Source organism: Manis pentadactyla, chromosome 1 (genome assembly GCF_030020395.1).
Source record: "Manis pentadactyla isolate mManPen7 chromosome 1, mManPen7.hap1, whole genome shotgun sequence".
In the NCBI taxonomy this organism is placed as follows: Eukaryota; Metazoa; Chordata; class Mammalia; order Pholidota; family Manidae; genus Manis; species Manis pentadactyla.
Window position 1 is genome coordinate 235979179 of NC_080019.1, and position 20889 is coordinate 236000067.

At 42.7% G+C, this 20889-nt stretch overlaps 1 protein-coding gene across 4 annotated transcripts in view; it reads left to right on the forward strand.

Moving 5' to 3' along the window:
- The window catches only part of QRICH1 (glutamine rich 1), a 37746-nt gene that overhangs the window by 2760 nt on the left and 14097 nt on the right, over positions 1 to 20889 (forward strand). For 2 of the 4 annotated variants that reach the window (XM_036877614.2, XM_036877613.2), the window contains 2 exons: positions 6571 to 6900; positions 17080 to 18099. In XM_036877614.2, coding sequence (XP_036733509.1) covers positions 6592 to 6900; positions 17080 to 18099 — 1329 coding nt within the window. In that variant the 5' untranslated portion in view covers positions 6571 to 6591. Of the gene's footprint in view, positions 1 to 214; positions 1001 to 6570; positions 6901 to 17079; positions 18100 to 20889 lie in introns of those variants that run through there. The other 2 variants (XM_036877616.2, XM_057487820.1) reach the window with 2 other exon arrangements.

Consider the following 20889-nt stretch of genomic DNA (forward strand, 5'->3'; position numbering starts at 1 on the left):
TCAAGAAATAGGGCAACGCCAGCACCCCTGAACCTTCATAGGTCTCCTTCTGGTCACAGCTTCTTAACTGCTAGAGATGATCACTATTCTGACTTATGTGATAATTGTGTTCTTTGTTATTCTTTTTACGTTTACCACTTTGTATCCCTCAGCAACAGTTCTGTTTTCTTTTAGGTTTTATATATAAATGGAATATTGTGTTTTCCTTTTAGCATTGTTTGTGAAGTTCATCCACACTGTGTGTAGCTGTAGTTAATTCATTCCTGTTTCTGTGTGGCATCCTGCACCAATACATCATAATTTATCCATTCTACTATTGATAGAAACTACTTTCCTTCCAGTTTGGGGCTATTAGCAACAATGCTACTGTCAACATTCTTGTATAAGTACATTTGTGTATGTGTGTCATTTACGCCTAGGGATAGAATTGCTGGGTCATACAGAATGGATGTTTTCAGTTTAAATGGTTCTGCCAATTTACAGCCCATCAATCTTCGGTAGGAATGTGAATTTGTTTCCTTGTTGAAAGTGTGTTGTCCAGAAATAGAACTATGGTGAAAATGCTCTGAAATGAGTGACTCCTTTGGTAAAAGCATAGAGCAGATGAATGGCCCAATGGGATAAAGTCTATCACAAACTTATTGTGGGTTAGTATATTTAAGAAACGAATTACATTTCCCAATCTGCTTCTTTGAAGTGACTTATGTTAAGACAAATGTAAGTACAACTCCTTAATATGGAAATTGATTGTCTCTTCATGTGAATGTGTTCTTTGAACCAGACTTAGTAAACTCTGAGGAGCCATTGCTAGAGTACATGTGAGCCTTGAGAGGAGCCCTAGGGCATGACTGCTGGGAAAAGACGAAGGGGCAGGGCTCCAAGGTGGTGCTGAGTGTCTTCTCTTAGTGCATCATCTATTCAAGTCCCTCTCTGCAGAGCCACCTGGGGAGCTGGGAAGAGGTGTCACAGACTTGAGGGGACCCAGGAAAGGAGGATTCTGGTGAGTACATAGGTTTTCCCTTAGTATCTGAATAGAAAAAAAAAAACAAATTCACAAACAGACCTATGGAAATGTAATAGATGGTTACTTTGGAATGACCTTTGTCTGTGATATGTCTTGTCTGGTGATAAGATAATACAAATACTGATAGTTTCCATTTGTTGGGTGCCTGGCCTGTGTCAGGCACTGTGCTAAGCTGCAGGAGAAGGCAGTACAGGGGAAATGCCAGTGCTCATTTTGTGCACACAGGGACAATTTCCTAGCTCTGTTGGTAGGGGACTGGTTTGTCTGTTTTTGTTTTGCAAAGCAGCTATACATCAAGTATTCAGAAGCAAATGCTTGTTTACACACTCCCCAACCCAGCTGAGCCCTGGAGTTATTTTTTTCCCTCTCGTTCCATTTCTGATTCCCAGAAATTGGGAGTACTCAGCTATCCTCCAGCTTCATGTTTTTCGGAAGTATTTTAACCAATGAATTTACTTACTATCGCTCACTAAGCCTTTGACTTGGAGCTGATGAAGAATCTGGTTACTTTGGGGTTATAGAGAGTGGTTTCATTAAGGTTACCCATTTTTCTCTATTACCAAGGACAGCTCTCAGCCTTGTGTGTCTTGTGAACATCTTGAAGAAGTTAGCAACCTTCATTATTATACAAGCTTCTTGTGTTTGATGATTTTGTTTTTTTAAGAATTTCAGATTTTGAGGGGAAAATCATACTATGATCAGCCAAAATCGTTTGCATGTCTGTGACTTTCACTGCTATGTAACCACTGTACAGAAAAGATTTCTTTTTAATTATTGATTTAATGCAAATTGTGGGGAATACAGGGGAGAGTAAACAGGAAGAATTTTCAGTCCTCTGTGATTCTACTACACATGCATAAATACTGTTAGCACTTAGTTGCATTTTTTTGGCCACTTTTTCTTACTTACATAATTGAACAAGAGTGGTATATTTAAATACAGTTGGGTTGACTCCATTTACACATGTAAGGTATTTCTGTGTCATTACATTTGTTTGTTTTATAAAAACAAACTTGGTGTTGGTGAGGGGAGACAAAGACTCTTACAGGTATTAACTTTTTTTTTAAGTTATAGAAAGATCTGTAGAATCATACAATAAAGCTTAGAAGCAGACTTCTTATGAAATTTGGTATATCATAACTAGAATTTCAAGTTAGTGGACAAAGGAATTTCAGTAATTCATTAACTGATAAAAGGAAGAGGTGTTCTGGCTTTGGAAAAAATAAAATTAGACTTTTACCTCACACTCCAGGCAAAATGGATCGAAGCATTGTATAAAAAAATTACACTGTAAATCTAAAAATTGTAGTGAGTAAACTTTTTCTGAGCATAAAAGCAAAGGAAACTGTCACCACTATTGAGAATCTGTTTAATTTTTCTCATTGTTTTTCTTTGTTCACTGACTGGTCTAAAATACTTTTAATCTGAAGCTGTTTTTTTTTTTTCTCTAAGCACTTTTCTTGCCATGTCAGATGCTGACTTAGTGCACTTACATTATTGGGACCTGCTGGTCTGGTGGGTACTGCCAGGTGTGCAGGTTAAATGGACAAGAAATGAAGCCATGTATGTTTTAGTATGTATAAATGGACAGATGGGAATGCTCTTTCAAATTCGCCTTTTCCATTAAATGTTTAAGCTCTCTCCATTTAATCCATTATTTGTTAGTATTTTTTACCTTCCTCTGACTCCGTCGTTCTCTGATGGTTCTGTGGACTTGGGCACAGTCCGTGAAGAGCCTCCTGGGGCCCTAGTGGAGGACAAAAGCAGTGAGAGCTGGGAAGCTGTGCCCTCTGCTTGGAGCACCCACTGGGGCACCGCAGAGGGGCATCATATGGAAAACACGTGGCTAGCTGCTAGCCAAAACGTGTGTGTATTACAGAACATTGCAGGGATTTTCATAGGCATAGAGAAATATACAATGAACACATGTATATGAATGAACCTTTATCAGCGTTTTCTAAATTTTATGGAATTTTCCCTACTTCAAGCTCTTGATCCTCTCCTTTTTTTGATGAAAGCTTAAAGAATGAACTTTGAGACCTTAGAGTAGATACTTTTCCAAGCTTTTATCCATTCTTTTTGAGAGTTACATATCCATCTTATTTGCTCATCTGCTCAGGGAGTAAATGTGTATTTGGACTAGAGTTTCTTTAGTGATTTTTTGAGGTAGTATTCTAGAAATACTGACAGGATTTTCTTAGAGGAGAAAAGTTTTTATCTTTGGAACTTTTTTTTTTTAATAATCTGAGTTTGATTTGGTATCAAATGCTGTGTTTTAAAATTAAAAGGTTAATTAAACATAAGCTATAGTCACTTAGCTAAATGCTGGTCAAAAATAGAGGGCATGAAACTTTAATTTCCTGATCTTACGTGGTGGAAAGTTCAGAGATACTCTAAAATTAATGAGTCTCCAAATAGAGGTTTAAAGCTGTGAAAGTGGTCATGGCAAAAATAAAAATGTGATTGACAGAATTGGTGAGAGCAAGGTGATTTAAATTCCCTAAACTCACCTTTCTGAAAGGACAGATCAGTGTTTAAACCTGTTAGATCAAAATAGCATTCTTAGATGCTTTACTTTTCATTGTATATCTTCCTACACTATTTGAACATTTTTCTTGGAAGACGCATGTATTACTGTTACCCCGCACCCCCCAAAAAAAGACGAAAACAGCCAACCAAAAATTAGGTGGACTTCTCACTGAAAACTGTAGAAAGCTAGTTTTTTAGAAGAAAAGTTGGTGCAGCTCTCTTTTATACTTAACAGCAGACTTCACATGAGGCTTAAATCTTGAGTTACTAAAGCTTGAAAGACTGAAGAGAAATAAGCCACCGAGAAGATTGAGGGACCCCTTTACCAGGCAGTATTTTTATGAAGGCTTTCTGTTTCTATAAACTTAATTTTCAGTGTTGTTTTATATTTTTGTTTTCTCCTATTTATCTTTCACATTTTAGACAAAATAATTTTCTGCATGATTCCCTATACTTTTCAAAAAAACTTGCTTTGGCACAGTATCTATGATTGCAGCACAGGCAGTCTTCAAAATTAAAGCGGTGTTTCAGTATTTTATGGTACTGTTGAAGATAATACATTTTGGGAAATGTAAATTTCAGTTGGCCTCTGCTGTTCTTTTATAATGGAGGGGAAAACTGAAATGTGGGCTAGCCTGGTGAAGAACTGGTTAATGGCTGTTGGTATAATCTCTCCTTTGTCCCGTATGGAATTAGACACTCGAGTCATGTATTGTGAACTTCGTAATGTTGTGAGGTCTATGTTATGACAAATGCTTAAGAAGGAAATTTTAGTTGTGATGCTCTTACCAAAGAGAGGCTGTGACAGTTCTGTGCCAGTGTGGTGAGTGAGTGTGGGTTGCCTACACTGGGGTTGCCTGCTCTGAACATGTGATAGAAGGATGGGATGCTGGGCCCTGATGCTCTTCTCATTCCTAAGTGTTGTGGACATTGTTGATAACTTAATCTTGAAGTCACATAGCAGACCTCCTAATTTCCTGCTCTGAGAGAAGATTACTGAAAGGTCGCTGCAGTGGAAAGAAGGGACAGCAGGGCAGGGAGATAGTAAGAACAGAGGTGAGGGAGGGATAGGCAAGTTAAATTTCAGGAGATGAGGCCATCAGTACCGGCCTTACCAGCCACAACTGTGCCTTGCATCCTGACCTGCACCTACTGTTCGTTCACTGAGGTCTGTTGAGCCTGGGGTTTCCTGAGAAGTGGAGGCTGTTCTGGGAGTAGTGGGCTAGGGTTTGATTTTAGATAGGATAAGGTGTATGTAGTGGTGGTTTTGTTTATGGAGAAATGTATGTGCATCATTATAAAAGATTTATTGCTGGCTCCATTCTGTTTGAAAGCACCTGTATATAATTTACATACTATATTTACATGGTGCCCCACAGAAATATTGCCAGTGTCAGTAAATTAATAGCAGCAAGGGTCATATTTTTTCTGTGGCCTCATTCTCTCCCTGGTTATATAGGTTTTTTTCCCCAAGGTGTGTACTAACTGTTTACTAGGGAAAAGCATAACATTGATTGCTTTAAGTTACAGATGTTACAGGAACAAAGAACCATAGTTTTTCTTGTTCCACATTAAATTCTAAATGCACCAGATGTAGATGAAGCCGCCACCTACCATGTGTCAGCTGTTCAGAGAGGACCAGGACACAGTCTTTCTGCCAGAAGTTCAGAACCGGCGGCAGGGGGACGAGATGAGCTGATTACCTACACATCTTCTATTTGTAACATAAGCAGAACATTTGGGTGGTGAAAGAGAAACTGGTATTCCCAGCGTGATGGCAAAGAAACGAAATCACTGTCTCTGACATTGGATACTGACTAAGAGTCCTTTATGGCAAAGGTTCGCTTGCTTTGTGCTACTCGTGTCCTTCTGCCACTTGTGTTCGGGAGCTGGTGCTGCTTGGAAGAGAATGGCACGGAAGCAGCAGCAGCAGGGCGTCCCCGGTGGACGGAGAGTCATTGTGCACCTCGCACATGAAGTTCTAAGGTCAAGACCCCTGTGAAAAACTGGAAAAATTGTTTTCTGGATTTTGGTAGTGACCTACTTATTTAAATCACTGTTCAGCAGCCCTCCCCCCCCAGATTTTCATTTTATTTATTTATATATTTTTTTATTAAAGTATCATTGATACACAATCTCATGAAGGTTTCACATGAACAACATTGTAGTTTCGGCATTCATCCATATTATCAGGTCCTCCCCCCCATTGCAGTCACAGTCTATCAGTGTAGTAAGATGTTATAGAGTCATTACTCTGCTACTTATTTTATTAATATTGGTTAACACAGATGTAGCACTGTCTGTGTGTCACGGACTTTTCTAAGTGTTTTACAGATATGTAATCCTCATGTCAGCTCCATGAGGTAAATGCTATTTTATCCCTTTTCTGTAGACATGGAAACGCAGGCTAACTTGCTATCCACAGTTCACAGCCACAAGAGATGGAGCTGGGATTGGAACCCAGGCTGGCTGGCTCCAAAATCCATGCTCTTATCCAGTCATCTATGCTGCCAAAGAATGTGAGCGGTAGATGGCAGAGTGAGAGTTTGGGAATGAAAGCAGCATATCCTGTCTGTAGGGCCTAGCCATAGCTTGGTGGTGCACTGTTTCCTTCCTAGGAGAGCATCTCTGGCGGTGGCAGGAACCCCTGCCCGGAGCGGTTGGCGGCCCTTCTGTGATGGCTGCAGAGCAGTTTTGCATGGGAGTTGCTGCCTGGGGCTCGGCTGTGCAGAGGAGACAGATGGCCCCCGTGCGGCAGGCAGAGCGTGTCTTCAGCGTGTTCATCCACTGCTGTGATGTCTGCTTTGTTGTTTTCAGTGTGGTGGTTTGATTTAAGAAACGTTTATGGAAACTATTTTCATAAACCATTCACCAAAAAAGTGAGTTGGCATAATAAAACTTATTTGGATTCCAGGTGCATATAGCTGTCCTGAATATTCCGCTCTGCTGGAAGTGATTGCTCTGTGTATTTCAAGGTGAAAGACAAAGCGTAATTTTGACTTCTGTTTTATCTCTAGGAACCCTAAGAACTTTGCAATATGAATAATTCTTTGGAGAACACCATCTCCTTTGAAGAGTACATCCGAGTAAAGGCACGGTCTGTCCCACAGCACAGGATGAAGGAATTTCTGGACTCGTTAGCCTCCAAGGGGCCAGAAGCCCTTCAGGAGTTCCAGCAGACGGCCACCACTGCCATGGTGTACCAGCAGGGCGGGAACTGCATTTACACAGACAGCACCGAAGTGGCTGGGTCTTTGCTTGAACTTGCCTGTCCAGTTACCACCAGTGTTCAGCCACAGACCCAGCAAGAACAGCAGATCCAGGTTCAACAGCCACAGCAGGTTCAGGTAAAAGGGAAACAAGGTGCATCCTCTTAATTGACTGTTTGCCACCAAGGTTTTGGTTAGTAGAAGCATGGCATCTATATACAGATACGAGAGGTCATTTTCACTGCGATAAATAATGCTGTTTTTTGAAACATTTTAACAGAAAAGCTTTCATAGTTAATGCAGACTAAAAATATTTGCAACCCTTGTAAACAAAGACCACAGGTGTTTGTCATTTGCTTTAGAGACTTGAACAGTATAGAAATTAGAGGTCTTCTGGGACTGTATTTGGATGTGACACAGCTCTGTGTGACTGAAGCTTCCCTTTTGTCTGTGTCACCCTGAGCATGTCAAGAACATGGAGTCTAGTCTTAGCTCATTGCTAAGCATCCCATTTGGAACTTGTTTTAAAATGGAAAGGCTGATATATTTTAGTGATCTTCATTTATGACTCTGTCACTTGTAGATTTCTAGGTCTGCACTGGCTATTTATAAACCTCAGGAAATGATGCCAATTGATAATCTTACTCAAAGAGGGGAAACTAACAAATATGCTAAGAGGTTAGAAAGGGGTTGAGAGGTTCCTTAGGTGAAACCGACAGTCTTCTTTAGTTGTGGATGCTGCTTTCTTGTTAACGTTTATTGTGGTTGCCTCGCATTTTGTCCTCTATGCTTTTACCACCCAGAAGGAAAGGGAGTGGGACATGGTGGAGAGGCAGGAGTGTGGAGAGGTGTTTCTGCTGAGGGAGAAGGTTCAGCTGTGGCCCCTTTGCCCCTTAGGAATGCAGGCAGGTGTATTGGAAGGACTGGGCTTGGGAGTTGCATTCCTAGGTTTAAATTTGACTTCTTATTTGTTGACATGATCTTGATCTTCTTAGCCCACATTTTTTCATTTGTCAAATAGGAATAATACCATTTAGGGAGACTTGAGTGAGGTGATAGACCAGGAAGCATCTAACACATGGATGGAGGCAGTCACCATTTATTCCAGTCTTTGTAAAGAAGGAGGGGTACAGGAAGGTAGATTAGGAGGAGGCTGGCTTTTGGCTCAAGAAATTATTTTGCTGTTTTTACAGCTTGGATTGGACCTCTTTTTTCATAAGATTAAAATTTTAGGTTTGGAATTTGTGTTAAAGTGTTGTTTGAGAATTTATCTTCAAGGTGGCTGATTGAGCGCATATTAACATCATCTTCCCCAACACCCTTGTAAATGAAAGAAGAAATGTAATAATAAATCTATGAGATGGGTTCAATATTGTGGACTCATAAGAACACATTTTCTCCATTTTAGGTGACTGAGAAGATACTTAAAATGAAGAACTTCTAGCAGTGCTGGAAAAAACAAATGCCATCAAAAATTCACTAAATCTAAGAAATTGCTAAAAGAGAGGAAGCAGACAGAATCAGGTTGACAGAAGAATTCATGTAGGAGACAACTTTGAAGGAAGGCAGAGCAGTTCTTGGGGGGTTCTAAGCCAAGAATCGAATTCAAAGCAGGTCCTGGCTCTCTTGGGGTAACCTCAGACCCCCCATGGGTTGGGAGGTGGCCAGGGACTTGAAAACCCACATGCACATACTTTGTCTGCATACATGATGAGTAGATACCAGGTTCAGGATGAAGAGGGCTTTCCTAGTAGGTGGGGAAAGGATGTATTCCGTTAGTGGAGTAAGGTGGTGTTCTTCTCTTGAAAATAGTCAGATACCTCTCATAATACAGGTGAAGTCCAGATGGGTTAAAGAGTCAGATAAAAACAAAACAATAACTCAACAGGCAGTATAGGACGTTTTTGTAATTTTAGGTTGTGAAAAGCCAAGTAAACTTTGAGATCACTTTCTCCAGTGTTTATGCCCTGAAGAAATCCTTGAAACATGTTCAGGTTTGAGGGAGCCCTTGCATAGCAATCACTGTATTTTAGCTTATGGAGAATTGGCTTGGCCTGCATGTCAGAGGCACAGTAACTCAGTAATGGTCGTTAGCGCTGTTTGAAAGGAAGAACCCACTTTTTGCTGTGCATCTGCACCTGGGCCAACTTGACAGGCTCCTTTCCTACATGAGTGTGGTTCCCTTCCCCACGTTAAGCTGCCAATTGTAATTCAAGCTATTAGTGCAGAGAGAGGAAACCTCGTCTTTCCCTTAAAAAAAAAAATTACCTACTTGAGGCCTTTTGCCGTATTTAAGTAGTCCTAAAAATCCTATCACAAATTTCTACCATATAAGTTGCTGAGATATGGTTTGTGTTATATGGCCCATCTTTCTTGAGACTAATCTTTCTTTCCTTTTCATAAAACTAAAAAGCTCTTAAGGCAAATTTATTTTCATTAATAACTGACCTAAGCCAAATGGGATTTAATTTTTTTAGAAGATTGCTTTGTAAATTAAATTTCAATAACAGTTTTTAATTGATATTAATGTTACATACATTAAAATTGACACTGTGAATGAATAAATCTAAAGCTACCAAAATCATAAGCCTGACAATAAAAAAAAATAAGGTTAAAGATAGAACTTTATATGACTTTGAAAAAAACATTTTTTTTCTGAGTGACATCAGACTCATATATATACCTAGCACTTGCAGAATTATGGTATACTCATGTAGGTTTCTTGGTTTCTTTTATAGGTCTCTATATATAATTTTCTTTAAAAGTATGATTTTTGAAACTAAAAATAGCATGTAAAACCTAAGGAGGTTAAATCATATTTTGATAGCTAGTTATTAGCGTCCACACAGCTTCAATTCAATCCTGTGCTCCTAACCTGGTGTTCCCTATACACAAAGAATTCTTAGAAGATAGAAAAAAAAAAAATTTACTAGAAAAAAGAACAAATAGAAGTAGATGGTCATTGAAGATGAAATACAGATGGTGCTAATAAGCATATAAAAAGATGCTTCCTGCTACTGGTGATCATGGAGGTGTAAATTTTTTAAATTGAATACCATATTTCATTTATTAGAGAAGAAAGCATTTATAAAGATTTCACCCAGGGTAGTAAGGCTATGAGATGCTAAATTGATGTAAGTTTCTTGGGAGTGAGCAAGCCAACACTTGTTATTTCTTGTCTTTTGGATAGCGGCCATTCTAACTAATGTGAAGTAATATCATTGTGTTTTGATTTGCATTTCCCTGAGGATTAGTGATGTGGAGCATCTTTTCAAGTGTCTGTTGACTTTCTGTATGTCTTCCTTGGAAAAATGTCTATTCAGGTCCACTGCCTATTTTTTAAATTAGATTATTTGTGTTTTTGGTGTTGAGTTGTATGAGTTTTATGTATTTTGGATATTAGTCCCTTATGGGATGTATCATTTCGAGGTATCTTCTCCCGGTCAGTAGGCTGCCTTTCGTTTTGTTGGTGGTGTCCTTTGCTGGCCAGAAGCTTTTTAATTAGATGTTCTGAAGGGTCCTGAGTGCAGGAGTGTCTGTCCTGTGGATTCAGGGTGGACCACCTGCCCGGCACATGGATGTGGTCACCAACCAGAAGCTCCCGAGTCCCATGCTTTTGGGACTTGGATGTGACTCTATCGTGATTGATTAGTAACTCACTTTCTAGCCCCTCTTCCTTCTCCAGAGAATCAAGGGCGGGGCTGAAAGTTTCAAACTTTTAAGCATGGCTCCGTCTTCTCTGGAGACCGCCCCCCATTCAGGAGCCCACCTAGAGTTGCCTCATTAGAACACACGGTGCTCCTTGCACCTTTATTATTGCTTAGGAAATTACAGAGATTTTAGGAGCTCTGGTCAGGAACCAGAGACAGAGACCAAAATAATGTTTCTTCTTGTATGACAATATCACAGTAGCATACGTCTAATGAAGCTAGGGAGGAACCTCCTGAAGGCAAAAGGAAGAGTTCCCATGGAAATACCTTGGCATTTTGTGCAATACTGGAAACAGCTTCAGTTTCCTGTCACCGTCAGGTCTGCCGAAGCTCGGTGAGAAGGTTCATTGGGAACGTTCCTTTCAAGAGCTCTCTTGAGTTGTGTGCTTGCCAATGCATCCGCGTGGAGGTAAACGTGTGCGCCAGAGAGAGGGCCCTCTGGTGGCATATGCCAGGGGCCTGCACCCTAAAATACATTTCTCCTCTGCCCTTCTGCAGGGCAGGAACTCAGTCTGGCCCCATTGAGGATGCCCTGGGGAAGGGGACTCCACAGCACTTCTGCTTGTTGCTAGAAGTTAAAGCTCTCAAGGCTTCATTGGCACAAAGTACAAGTCTTATCATTTGTCATCCTGGCTTGGGTTCCTCTTCCTCTTTTTCTTCTTGCTACTGTACATTCCCTCCGTGCTGGGACCGTCCAAACCCCTCACTGCAGTGTAGAATTGCTGAAAGTCAGGAAGGTGGTAATCAAGAGCCAGACGTGGCCCTTAGACAAACAAGAGTTCAGTTTCCCTCTGCTACTTTAAATATGTTATCTTAGGCAAGTGACTTAGCCATTTTGAGTCCATTTCCTTATCTACATCATGGAAACAAGAGAATTTATGTTGTAGTTACTCTGAGCCCTAACAGACCGCCTGGCGTACTCAGTAAGAGCTGGTGTCTCCTCTTCCTCTTCTTGTTAGTGCCAGGCCCCAGTTGCTTTTCAAACATTTGAAAAACATCCAGACAGACATTTACACACAAGTAGAAGAGCACTCCTTCTGAGTTGGCCCTTTGCCTTTTTTTTTTTTTTTTTTTTTAAAGACAAATGTTACAGATGCAGTTGAAATCTCTGATACCCTCTGTGAACATCCCCTCTCCCAGGCTAAATACTATTTTAAAGTTTTCATCTTAGTATATTGTTTTCTGTATCCATCTGGTTTTTGATTCTTGGTTATAACTAGGAGGTAGCATTCCCCCACATCCTCTAGTATACTCAGAAAAAGAATTGATTAAAGGATAGTAGTTAGTTCAGGGAATTTATGGGAATGCCAGAGAATGGGTCTTGGATGCATCATGGCCAGGAACAGGACTCAGGTCACATTGCTAGCCTGTGGCAGAGACTTTCAGCCACACCCCTGGGTGCAGCTCTGAACCTTCCCAGTCTCACTTGGAGCCGTGCCATCTTGTTCCATTTCTGCCACAGGCCTCCACTCTCACCAGAAAGTGGAGTTGTGGTTCTTGCCGCCTCATGTTGGTCCCTTCTGTGTCCGAATTTCATGCACTGTGTCTAATTTGGGAAGCTTTGGTCACATGCCTGCACTCCAGTTGCAGGAGAGGTTGGGGAAGTTGTTCCAGCTTCTGCCTTGGGGAGGCAGATCTCGTTAAGATGGTGAATTCTGCAAATACGGGTTTGCAGCCAAACATAGGACTAAATCAGCTGCTTTCTCACTGGTGCATTGTGGGCTGATTGGGATTTGGTGGACCATTTATTTTGCTGCCTTTTTGGCCCTTTATGGTCAGTTTTTTACGCACATTTAAATCTCTTCCTTGACTGTGTTTCTGAGTTTATTTGTATAAGAGTTTGGTAAATGTCTAATACTTGGATAGAGACTTAACCACTTTCAGAACAGTGTTACTTGGGCGGTGGAATTCTGCCAAGATCCCTACAGCTTGCTGATAGTTGTTAACAGGCACAGGTCAGTTTGGATCCCAAGTGCTGTGATTTCTACCTTAATGGGGTCATCTTCTATCACCCATAGCACTGCCTCAGCTCTCTCCTTGTGAGACTTAGAACAGGAAATGGAATGGGAGCCATAGATCTTACTCTCAATTTTCCAGTAGCCTCTTTTTTAAAAGGGGGAAAATAAAGAGGTGAAATTGAATTTTTCAAAATCATATTTAACCCAATATGTTATTTCAGCATACAATGAGTATATATGTTATTGCTGAACTATTTTGTTTTTCTTTGGTACAAATTTTTTGAAATCTGGTTGTGTTTCATGCTTGTAGCACATGGTAATTCAGACTAATGACATCTCATGTGATTGCTAACAACATGTAACTAGCTAATGGGCGTTGGTCCAGTGCAGCCTTAGAGAAATGTTGAAAGAGGAATTGTTCTTATTTCCCTAAATAATTTATTTCCCTAATAAGTAATTTTCAAGATATATTAGGTGGAATATGGATATTCACCCAACACACCCAGTTTATTTTCTTTTAAATAAAATACATGTCTTATACTTTAGTCAGAAATAAAGTAAAACAAAATCAAGAAATGATACTAGATGTGCATTTTTTTTAAGCTTCAGTAATTGTTTGGAAGGGGAAATCCCCAGTGGGGTAATGAATGTGTTACTCCAGGGTTCCTCGTCGTTCCTTACTTGGAACACTTAAGTTCTTATGTTGTGCTGAGCTCTGGGTTTACTCAGTTTCTGAATGACACTGAGGAAAAAGAAGTAGATTATTCATCAGCAAACTAGTTAAGAACCTAGACAAGCAAGGTCCAATAAAACTTGGAGACTAGTGGATATCACACTTTAGGGCCTGTTACACTCATCTGGAAGGTTTCTTAAAACAGAAGTGGCTCCCCTTATCATTCTGATTCAGCAGGTCACGGGTCTGTTCTGCAAACCTGCATGTGCTTGTGTGTGCACACACATACACACACACACAGACCAGTTTTATTGAGCTATAATTGACATACAGCACTGTATGAGTTCAGGATATATGGCTTAATAATTTGACATATATGTTGCAAAATGCTTACCACAGTAAGTTTGGTTAATGACCATCATCTTACACAGATTAAAAAAATTTTTCTCCTTGTGATGAGAACTCAGGATTCACTGACTTAAAACTTGCCTGTATATCCTGTGGGGTGTGAGCTGTAGTCCTCATCCGGACACCCATCTCTAGTGCTTGTTGTCTTACAGCCTGGAGTTTGTGCGTTCTGACCATCTTCATGCAGTTCCTCCGCATCTCGGGCAACCACAAATTTGATCTATCTTTCTGAGTTTGTTTTTCAGGTTCCACATATAAGTGAGATCATATAGTATCTGTCTTTCTCTGGCTTATTTAACTTGACATAATGCCTTCAGGGTTCATCCATGTTACTGCAAATTGCAGGATTTTCTCCTTTTTTATGGCTGAATAATCATCCATTGTATATACTACAAATTCTTCATCCGTTGATGGACACTTAGATTGTTTTCATGTCTTGGCTATTGTAAATAATTCTGCTGTGAACATGGGGTTCCAGATATCTCTTTGACATAGTATTTTTGTTTCCAGAGAACTTGGATTTCTAACAAACTCCAAGGTCTATGTTAATGCTGCTGATCTGTGGGCTACATTGAGAATATACTCCTGAAAAGCTTAAGTTGACCACAAATGAAACAAAGAACCTAGGAGAGAAGTCATGAAAATAATAACAATAGAAGCAGCTCAGATTTGAGATCTAATTGCAGTTTGGTAGCTGCCCAGTAGACCCAGAATGCAGTGTGTCCAGGTTGAAAGTCAGCCTGCTCCAGGAGGAAGCAGTCAGTGCTGTCCATGATGTGTGATGGAGAGCCCAGAGGTATACTTATTTTAAGTGTATCTCTTCCGATCAACAGAAAAAAAGAAGCAATTAAACATTCTAGAAAAGGTGGAGGAAGCTGAACGAGAAAGTATGATTGACATGTGAAGGGAACTGAAGTGCCACATGGCTTGTGAGGGGCTGACAGGTGAGAGAGTGCTTTTTTTTATTTTTTTGTAGATAATTATTTTTTATTGAAGGGTAGTTGACACACAGTATTACATTACATTAGTTTCAGGCGTACAACACAGTGATTCAACATTTATATACATGATAATTCTAGGTACCAGCTATCACCATACCAAGTTGTTACAATATTTTGACTATATTCCTTATGCTATACATTACATCCTGGTTACTTACTTATTTTACAATGGGAGGTGTGTACTTTTTTTTTTTTTTTTTTTTTTGAGAGGGCATCTCTCATATTTATTGATCAAATGGTTGTTAACAACAATAAAATCCTGTATAGGGGAGTCAATGCTCAATGCACAATCATTAATCCACCCCAAGCCTAATTTTCGTCAGGAGAGACAGTGCTTTTTGAAGCAGTAAAACCAAGTTCATTTTCCCCACAGATGTTCCCTCTCATAGATGCAGAGGTTGTCCAGCATGTACTAGGCTTAGGGATGAGCTTTTTCCTTTTTGCTTCTTGAGAATCACCTTAACTGTAGGTTTAAGTTTAAATTTACTTTAAAAAAAAATTATTCTTGTTTAGATATCAGTCTGTCAGTTGGTTTTTTTGAGACAGTTGATCTAATATAGGTGACCCTTGAACAGTACAGGTTTGAAATGTCAAGGGTCCACTTATACGTGGATTTTTTTCATTAAGTATATAGGAAATACTTTTTGAGATTTGCAACAATTTGAAAAAACTTGCAGATGAACCATATAGCCTAGAAATGTTGAGGAAATTAAGAAAAAAGTTTTGAAGCGGCCTTGTTTGATGTGTATTCAACAGATTGAATGCAGAAGCAAGAGATGAGAATCCAGCTGTCTTCAATGAAGTCATCCATTAGATTTGTAAGAATGCAGAATAATGCAGCTCTGACAAAAAAATTTTTTGTTTTGGCAAATTTTGCCAAAAACCTTATTTTTCAAAAGTATTTATGTTAATATGTGATTGGTTTATGTGGTAGTTTTTACTGAATATATATATATATGTATATATAAAATATATGTTCTTAAATTTTTTATTTAGGTATACACTATAATGAAGGTTTCACATGAAAAAACAATGTGGTTACTACATTCACCCATTTTATCAAGTCCCCACCCACACCCCAATGCAGTCACTGTCCATCAGTGCAGCAAGATGCCATAGATTCACTATGTGCCTTCTCTGTGCTACACTGTTCTCCCCGTGATCCCCCACACAGTGTGTACTAAACATAGTACCCCTCAATCCCCTTCTCCCTCCCTCCCCACCCGTCCTCCCCCACCCCTCCCTTCTGGTAACCACTAGTCCATTCTTGGAGTCTCTGAGTCTGCTGTTATCTTGTTCCTTCAGTTTTGCTTCATTGTTATACTCCACATATGAGGAAAATCATTTGGCACTTGTCTTTCTCTGCCTGGTTTATCTGAATTTATATTTTTAAAAATTTCCTAGTTTTAATTTCTAATGCAGTAACTGCTACCTATGCCTATGTGTTTTTTGTGTTTTTTTTTTTAAAAAGCTCTTTGAGGTCCTCAGTAATTTTTTGAGAGGGCCCTGAGACTGGAAAGCTTGAAAACTGCTGTTCTGTAGTAATTGCCTTCATAGTTTCCTTTATGTCCTTGGTGTAAAGCACTTGTTCTCAAACTTGAGGGTGCATCCTTTACTTGGGAGACTTGTTAAGATATAGATTGCTGTCCCATTTCCTGGAATTTCTGATTCTGTTGCTCTGAGGTCGGTCCCAAGAACATGTGTGCTTATTCGCTATTTGCGTATCTTCTTTGTAGAAATGTCTGTTCAGATCCCGTCCCGTTTTTTTGTGTGTATGATATGAGGAAGGGGTCCAGCTCATCTTTTCATAGGCATAGCCAGTTTCCCCAACCCCATCCTTGGCTGTCTTTTGTGGTGTGTCGTGTTCTGTTACCAGAGTCCTTCATTTGCCTTTTTGTTTTCTATCTTCCTAATTCCTGCCTGTGTTTAGAGCAATTTAGATACGTTGTGTGTGGTGGAAAATTCTTTTTTTAATGACATAACCATGAATAGCGTCCTTTCATGCTGCTCTTTGTGCTGACGTGACAGCAGTGAGACACGAGCTGTGTTATTCTCAGAAGTCAGTGATCCAGAAATAATACGGTAACCTTAAGTTAACTTACCAAGAATGGTGTAGCATTTTAATGGCTTGTAAGTAAAACAAAGGTATTTGAAATAAGCACTCTTAGAGAATCATTCATCAGTGCCTGCATTTTAGTAGCAAAGTTTGAGATATAGCCAAAAGAGATTGAAGAGTTTTGTCTCTGCTCCATTTTCCACTTGCTTGTGGTAGGAGTAGTTTTGATCCTGAATTGGGAATTGAATGCCTGTGGAATGTACTTGTTTTTCTGAGCTTTTAGACCATCGGTCCCTGCAACTGTTGTCACTTACCCATGGATAAATTAGTTCTTAAATATTTATAAGTCATACACTCGTCCTGCTATGCTAATGTGCAGAAACAAAGGGGTGAAGCTTTAAAAGAGCAGGGTGGGGGTGGGGTGGGGGTGGGGAGTGGGTGGCTTTGAGTGTGCGGTGGGGCCGTGCGTGGGTCTGGGATGCACATGCTCACTGAGGCCTTGTCACTGCAGGTGCAGGTGCAGGTGCAGCAGTCTCCGCAGCAGGTCTCGGCGCAGCAGCTCTCCCCGCAGCTCACTGTCCACCAACCTGCAGAACAGCCCATCCAGGTCCAGGTGCAGATCCAAGGCCAAGCCCCGCAGTCGGCAGCCCCCTCCATCCAGACCCCATCTCTGCAGAGCCCCAGCCCCTCTCAGCTGCAGGCAGCCCAGATCCAGGTGCAGCATGTGCAGGCGGCCCAGCAGATCCAGGCTGCTGAGATCCCGGAGGAGCACATCCCCCATCAGCAGATCCAGGCTCAGCTGGTGGCTGGCCAGTCTTTTGCTGGGGGTCAGCAGATCCAAATCCAGACCGTGGGTGCTCTCTCCCCACCACCATCCCAGCAGGGCTCACCCCGGGAAGGGGAGCGGCGGGTCGGCACTGCCAGCGTCCTTCAGCCGGTGAAGAAGCGCAAAGTGGACATGCCCATCACTGTGTCCTATGCCATCTCAGGGCAGCCGGTGGCCACCGTGCTGGCCATCCCACAGGGCCAGCAGCAGAGTTACGTGTCTCTGAGGCCGGACCTACTGACGGTAGACAGTGCCCACCTGTACAGTGCCACTGGGACCATTACTAGCCCTACTGGAGAGACCTGGACCATCCCTGTGTACTCTGCCCAGCCCCGGGGGGACCCTCAGCAGCAGAGCATTACGCACATCGCCATTCCCCAGGAAGCCTACAACACAGTTCATGTCAGTGGCTCACCCACAGCGCTGGCAGCTGTGAAGCTTGAGGATGACAAGGAGAAGATGGTGGGCACCACATCTGTAGTGAAAAACTCCCACGAAGAGGTGGTGCAGACCCTGGCAAACTCTCTCTTTCCAGCACAGTTCATGAATGGCAACATCCACATTCCAGTGGCTGTGCAGGCTGTGGCAGGCACGTACCAGAATACAGCTCAGACTGTCCACATATGGGACCCCCAGCAGCAGCCACAGCAGCCCCCGCAGGAGCAGACGCCACCGCCGCCGCAGCAGCTCCAGGTCCCGTGTTCAGTAAGTGGCACTTGTCTGAGGGCCGCCTCCTCCCTTGGCCTGGCGCAACACAGGGTGTGCTGGCGGCCACTGGCGCCTCTGGCCTGCTTCCTGCCAGGATGCTGGTCTCGCCCTAGTGTGGGGTTGGGGTGGGGGAGATGAGACGTAGGTGAAACGGCCAGGAACTGCGTTGGGGGTGGGGGCCTGGGGCACTTCCATGCAGTCTGTCTTCAGGAAGAGCAGAGTTCTTGGTAGAGACTCACAGGCCACCCACGTGTGGCCCTGTGTCCTGGGACTTGAACAGATCACGGGCTGTGCACTCACCATGGGGAGATGGGTCCTCAGTGTCATCCGTCCTCACAGTGCAGCTGGATCAGAACGTCTCAAACCCCTAGCAGATGCCGGGGCTGGGAAAGGGAGCACCTTTGGGTGGCGTGAACTGCTCACTACCTGTGCTGTGGGGCCTCCCAAAGGTGCCGTCATGTTCCTGAAAAGTGAAGATTAGCTTTCACTAACCCAGCTTTCTGGTGGTTACATTGAAATAGTTTTAAAACTTTTTATTTTGAAATACTTTTAGGTTTACAGAAAAGTTGCCAAAATAGAACTCTCTTTTATCTTTTCTAGTGGTTAATCCTTTTAAGGCTGTCACAGAGGTGTGGATAGACCCGTCTTTCAAGACTATAAGTAAACTTCCCAGTCCCTTGTCCGGTGGACCTTTCGAGCGGGTATAGGGCCTCTGGTCTCACAGGCACCTGAAGACGGTGTGCCTTGGAGGGCAGGGGCTCTTGGGAAAGCCTGTGCAGGAGCTGGCAAAAATAAGGCACTGTTAGGCCGGGTACCACACTGAGAAACACAGGTCACACGATTGGTTTGGCAGAGCCTCACCAGGTTGGTTCATAGGCGGCAGTGTATCACCTTAGGTGACTGTTAGGGACCTACTAAACATCCAGTGCCCAGGCCTAGAAGTAGAGTGACACAGAGTCATTCCTTTGTGTAGCGTATAGTCTAGTGTGGAAGTGAGCATATGATTCCTGTTGCTGAGTTACTTAGAAGGCAGCACAGTCCGGTGTGACATTGTGTGTCACACACAGAGACACACTGGGAACCCAGAACTCATTCTAGGTTAAAAAGGCACCTTTTTAGTAAATGTGGCATTTGATCTCTAGTTTGTAGGTTAGACTAACAGAAGAATAGAGCAGCATGAACACAGAGCCAGAGGTGGACAAAAGGGACATGGCCTGGGCAGCATGGAAGAGGAGTTAGTACAGGGCATAGGGGTCAGCTTCCCAAAGCCATGGGTTGGGCTTGATCTGATCTGTTGTAGGAAGTGTTTCCAAACCCCTAAGAGTCTCAGTGACAGAACGGAGCCCAGCATAGGCATGTACGATGATGACATGTAGGAGGGAGGCTTGTGCCGTTCTCTCTGCTCCCTTTCTGTTCACAGGTACAGTGGGCACTGGGCCTCTTCTCGGCTTCTCTGGGCCTGGGCCAGTTTGCAGGTTGGCCTTGTAGTCGCACTGGGCTCTGTAATTTGTGTATCTGGGCCCTTCAGTGGAGGTCTTTTCTGAAGCTCATTTTAGTAGGCCATGTTCTTCAGAGCCTATGTCTCCTTGGGGAAAGTCTTGTTAGAACATGTGTCAAGTATTATTACCAGAAAAAGGGAAATTAGGAAGAGCCATTACACCACAGGCACCCCTCTGCCCTCCTTGTCAGACTGTGCTGGGCGCTGGGGCGCGGTCTCTGCTGTTGGCGCACTCCCAGCCTATGGCGGGAGGGCTGTGGTGCCCTGAGAAGAGCTGGTGATAGCGTTGTGCTCCTTCCCCTGGCCTGCCCTTTATGAAAGCTCTTCCTGCCTGCCTGTGAGTCCAGAGATAGGGTGAGCCCTCCCCACTGGCGTCCCATCCACCTTTGTCTGTTGCCCCTTTTCTTTGCTCTACTTTATTCCCAGAGTTCTCAAAAGCGTTACCTGCACTAGCCAACCTCACTTGCCCACAACAGTGCCCTCCTGTGGCCACGTCAACAGGTGCGTCTGCTTTTATCTCATGTATGGCAGCGCAGGACACCAGGCCATACCTGCCTTCTCAAATCTCTTCTCTGGGCGTCCACTCCGGTCTCCCTCCTAGCCCTTTGGGTCTTTCTCCTCCCCAGGACGCTTAGTTGTTGCGTCCTCCTCTTCCCCCTGGCTAAGCCACACAGAGCTCAGTGCTGGCCTCTTTTCCCTGAGGGCCTTCTGTCTACGGCCATGGCGTCCAGTATCCACTTGGGGACAGCTCCTGCTGCTGAAGATGCTAATCATGACCCTGTCTGTCAGGCGCTGTTCGCAGTGTTACACGTATTAACTATTCTCACACCTATCTTAATGAGGCATGTACTGCTGTCTCTGTTTTATAGATGAAGAAACTGAAGCACAGAGAGATTTGAACGACCAGGCCAGTGCCACAGATAGTGAGTGGCAGAACTGGGATTCAGCCCTGGACAAGCTGGCTCTGGGGCCCGTGTCTTAACCTCTCTGCTGCGTTGGCACAGACCTTTACCTGTAAGCCACACCTTCCCCCAGGACCCTTTCTGTACCTTCAGCAGCCTCTGCTTACCATTTACTTATATTTATTGACAGTATCTCAGCTGTTGATTAGCTTCACCTCTACCACTATCAGAAAGTTCCCATCTCAGAAAGTGGTACCATGTCCCCCCTTTTTCCAAAGCCGAAACCCATCCCTGAGTCTGCTTCCCCCACTCCTCCCAGCCAGCCTGTGAACCAGCCACATAGGTTCTACCACTGACCTTGTCAGAATTTCTTAAGTCCCCTCTGCT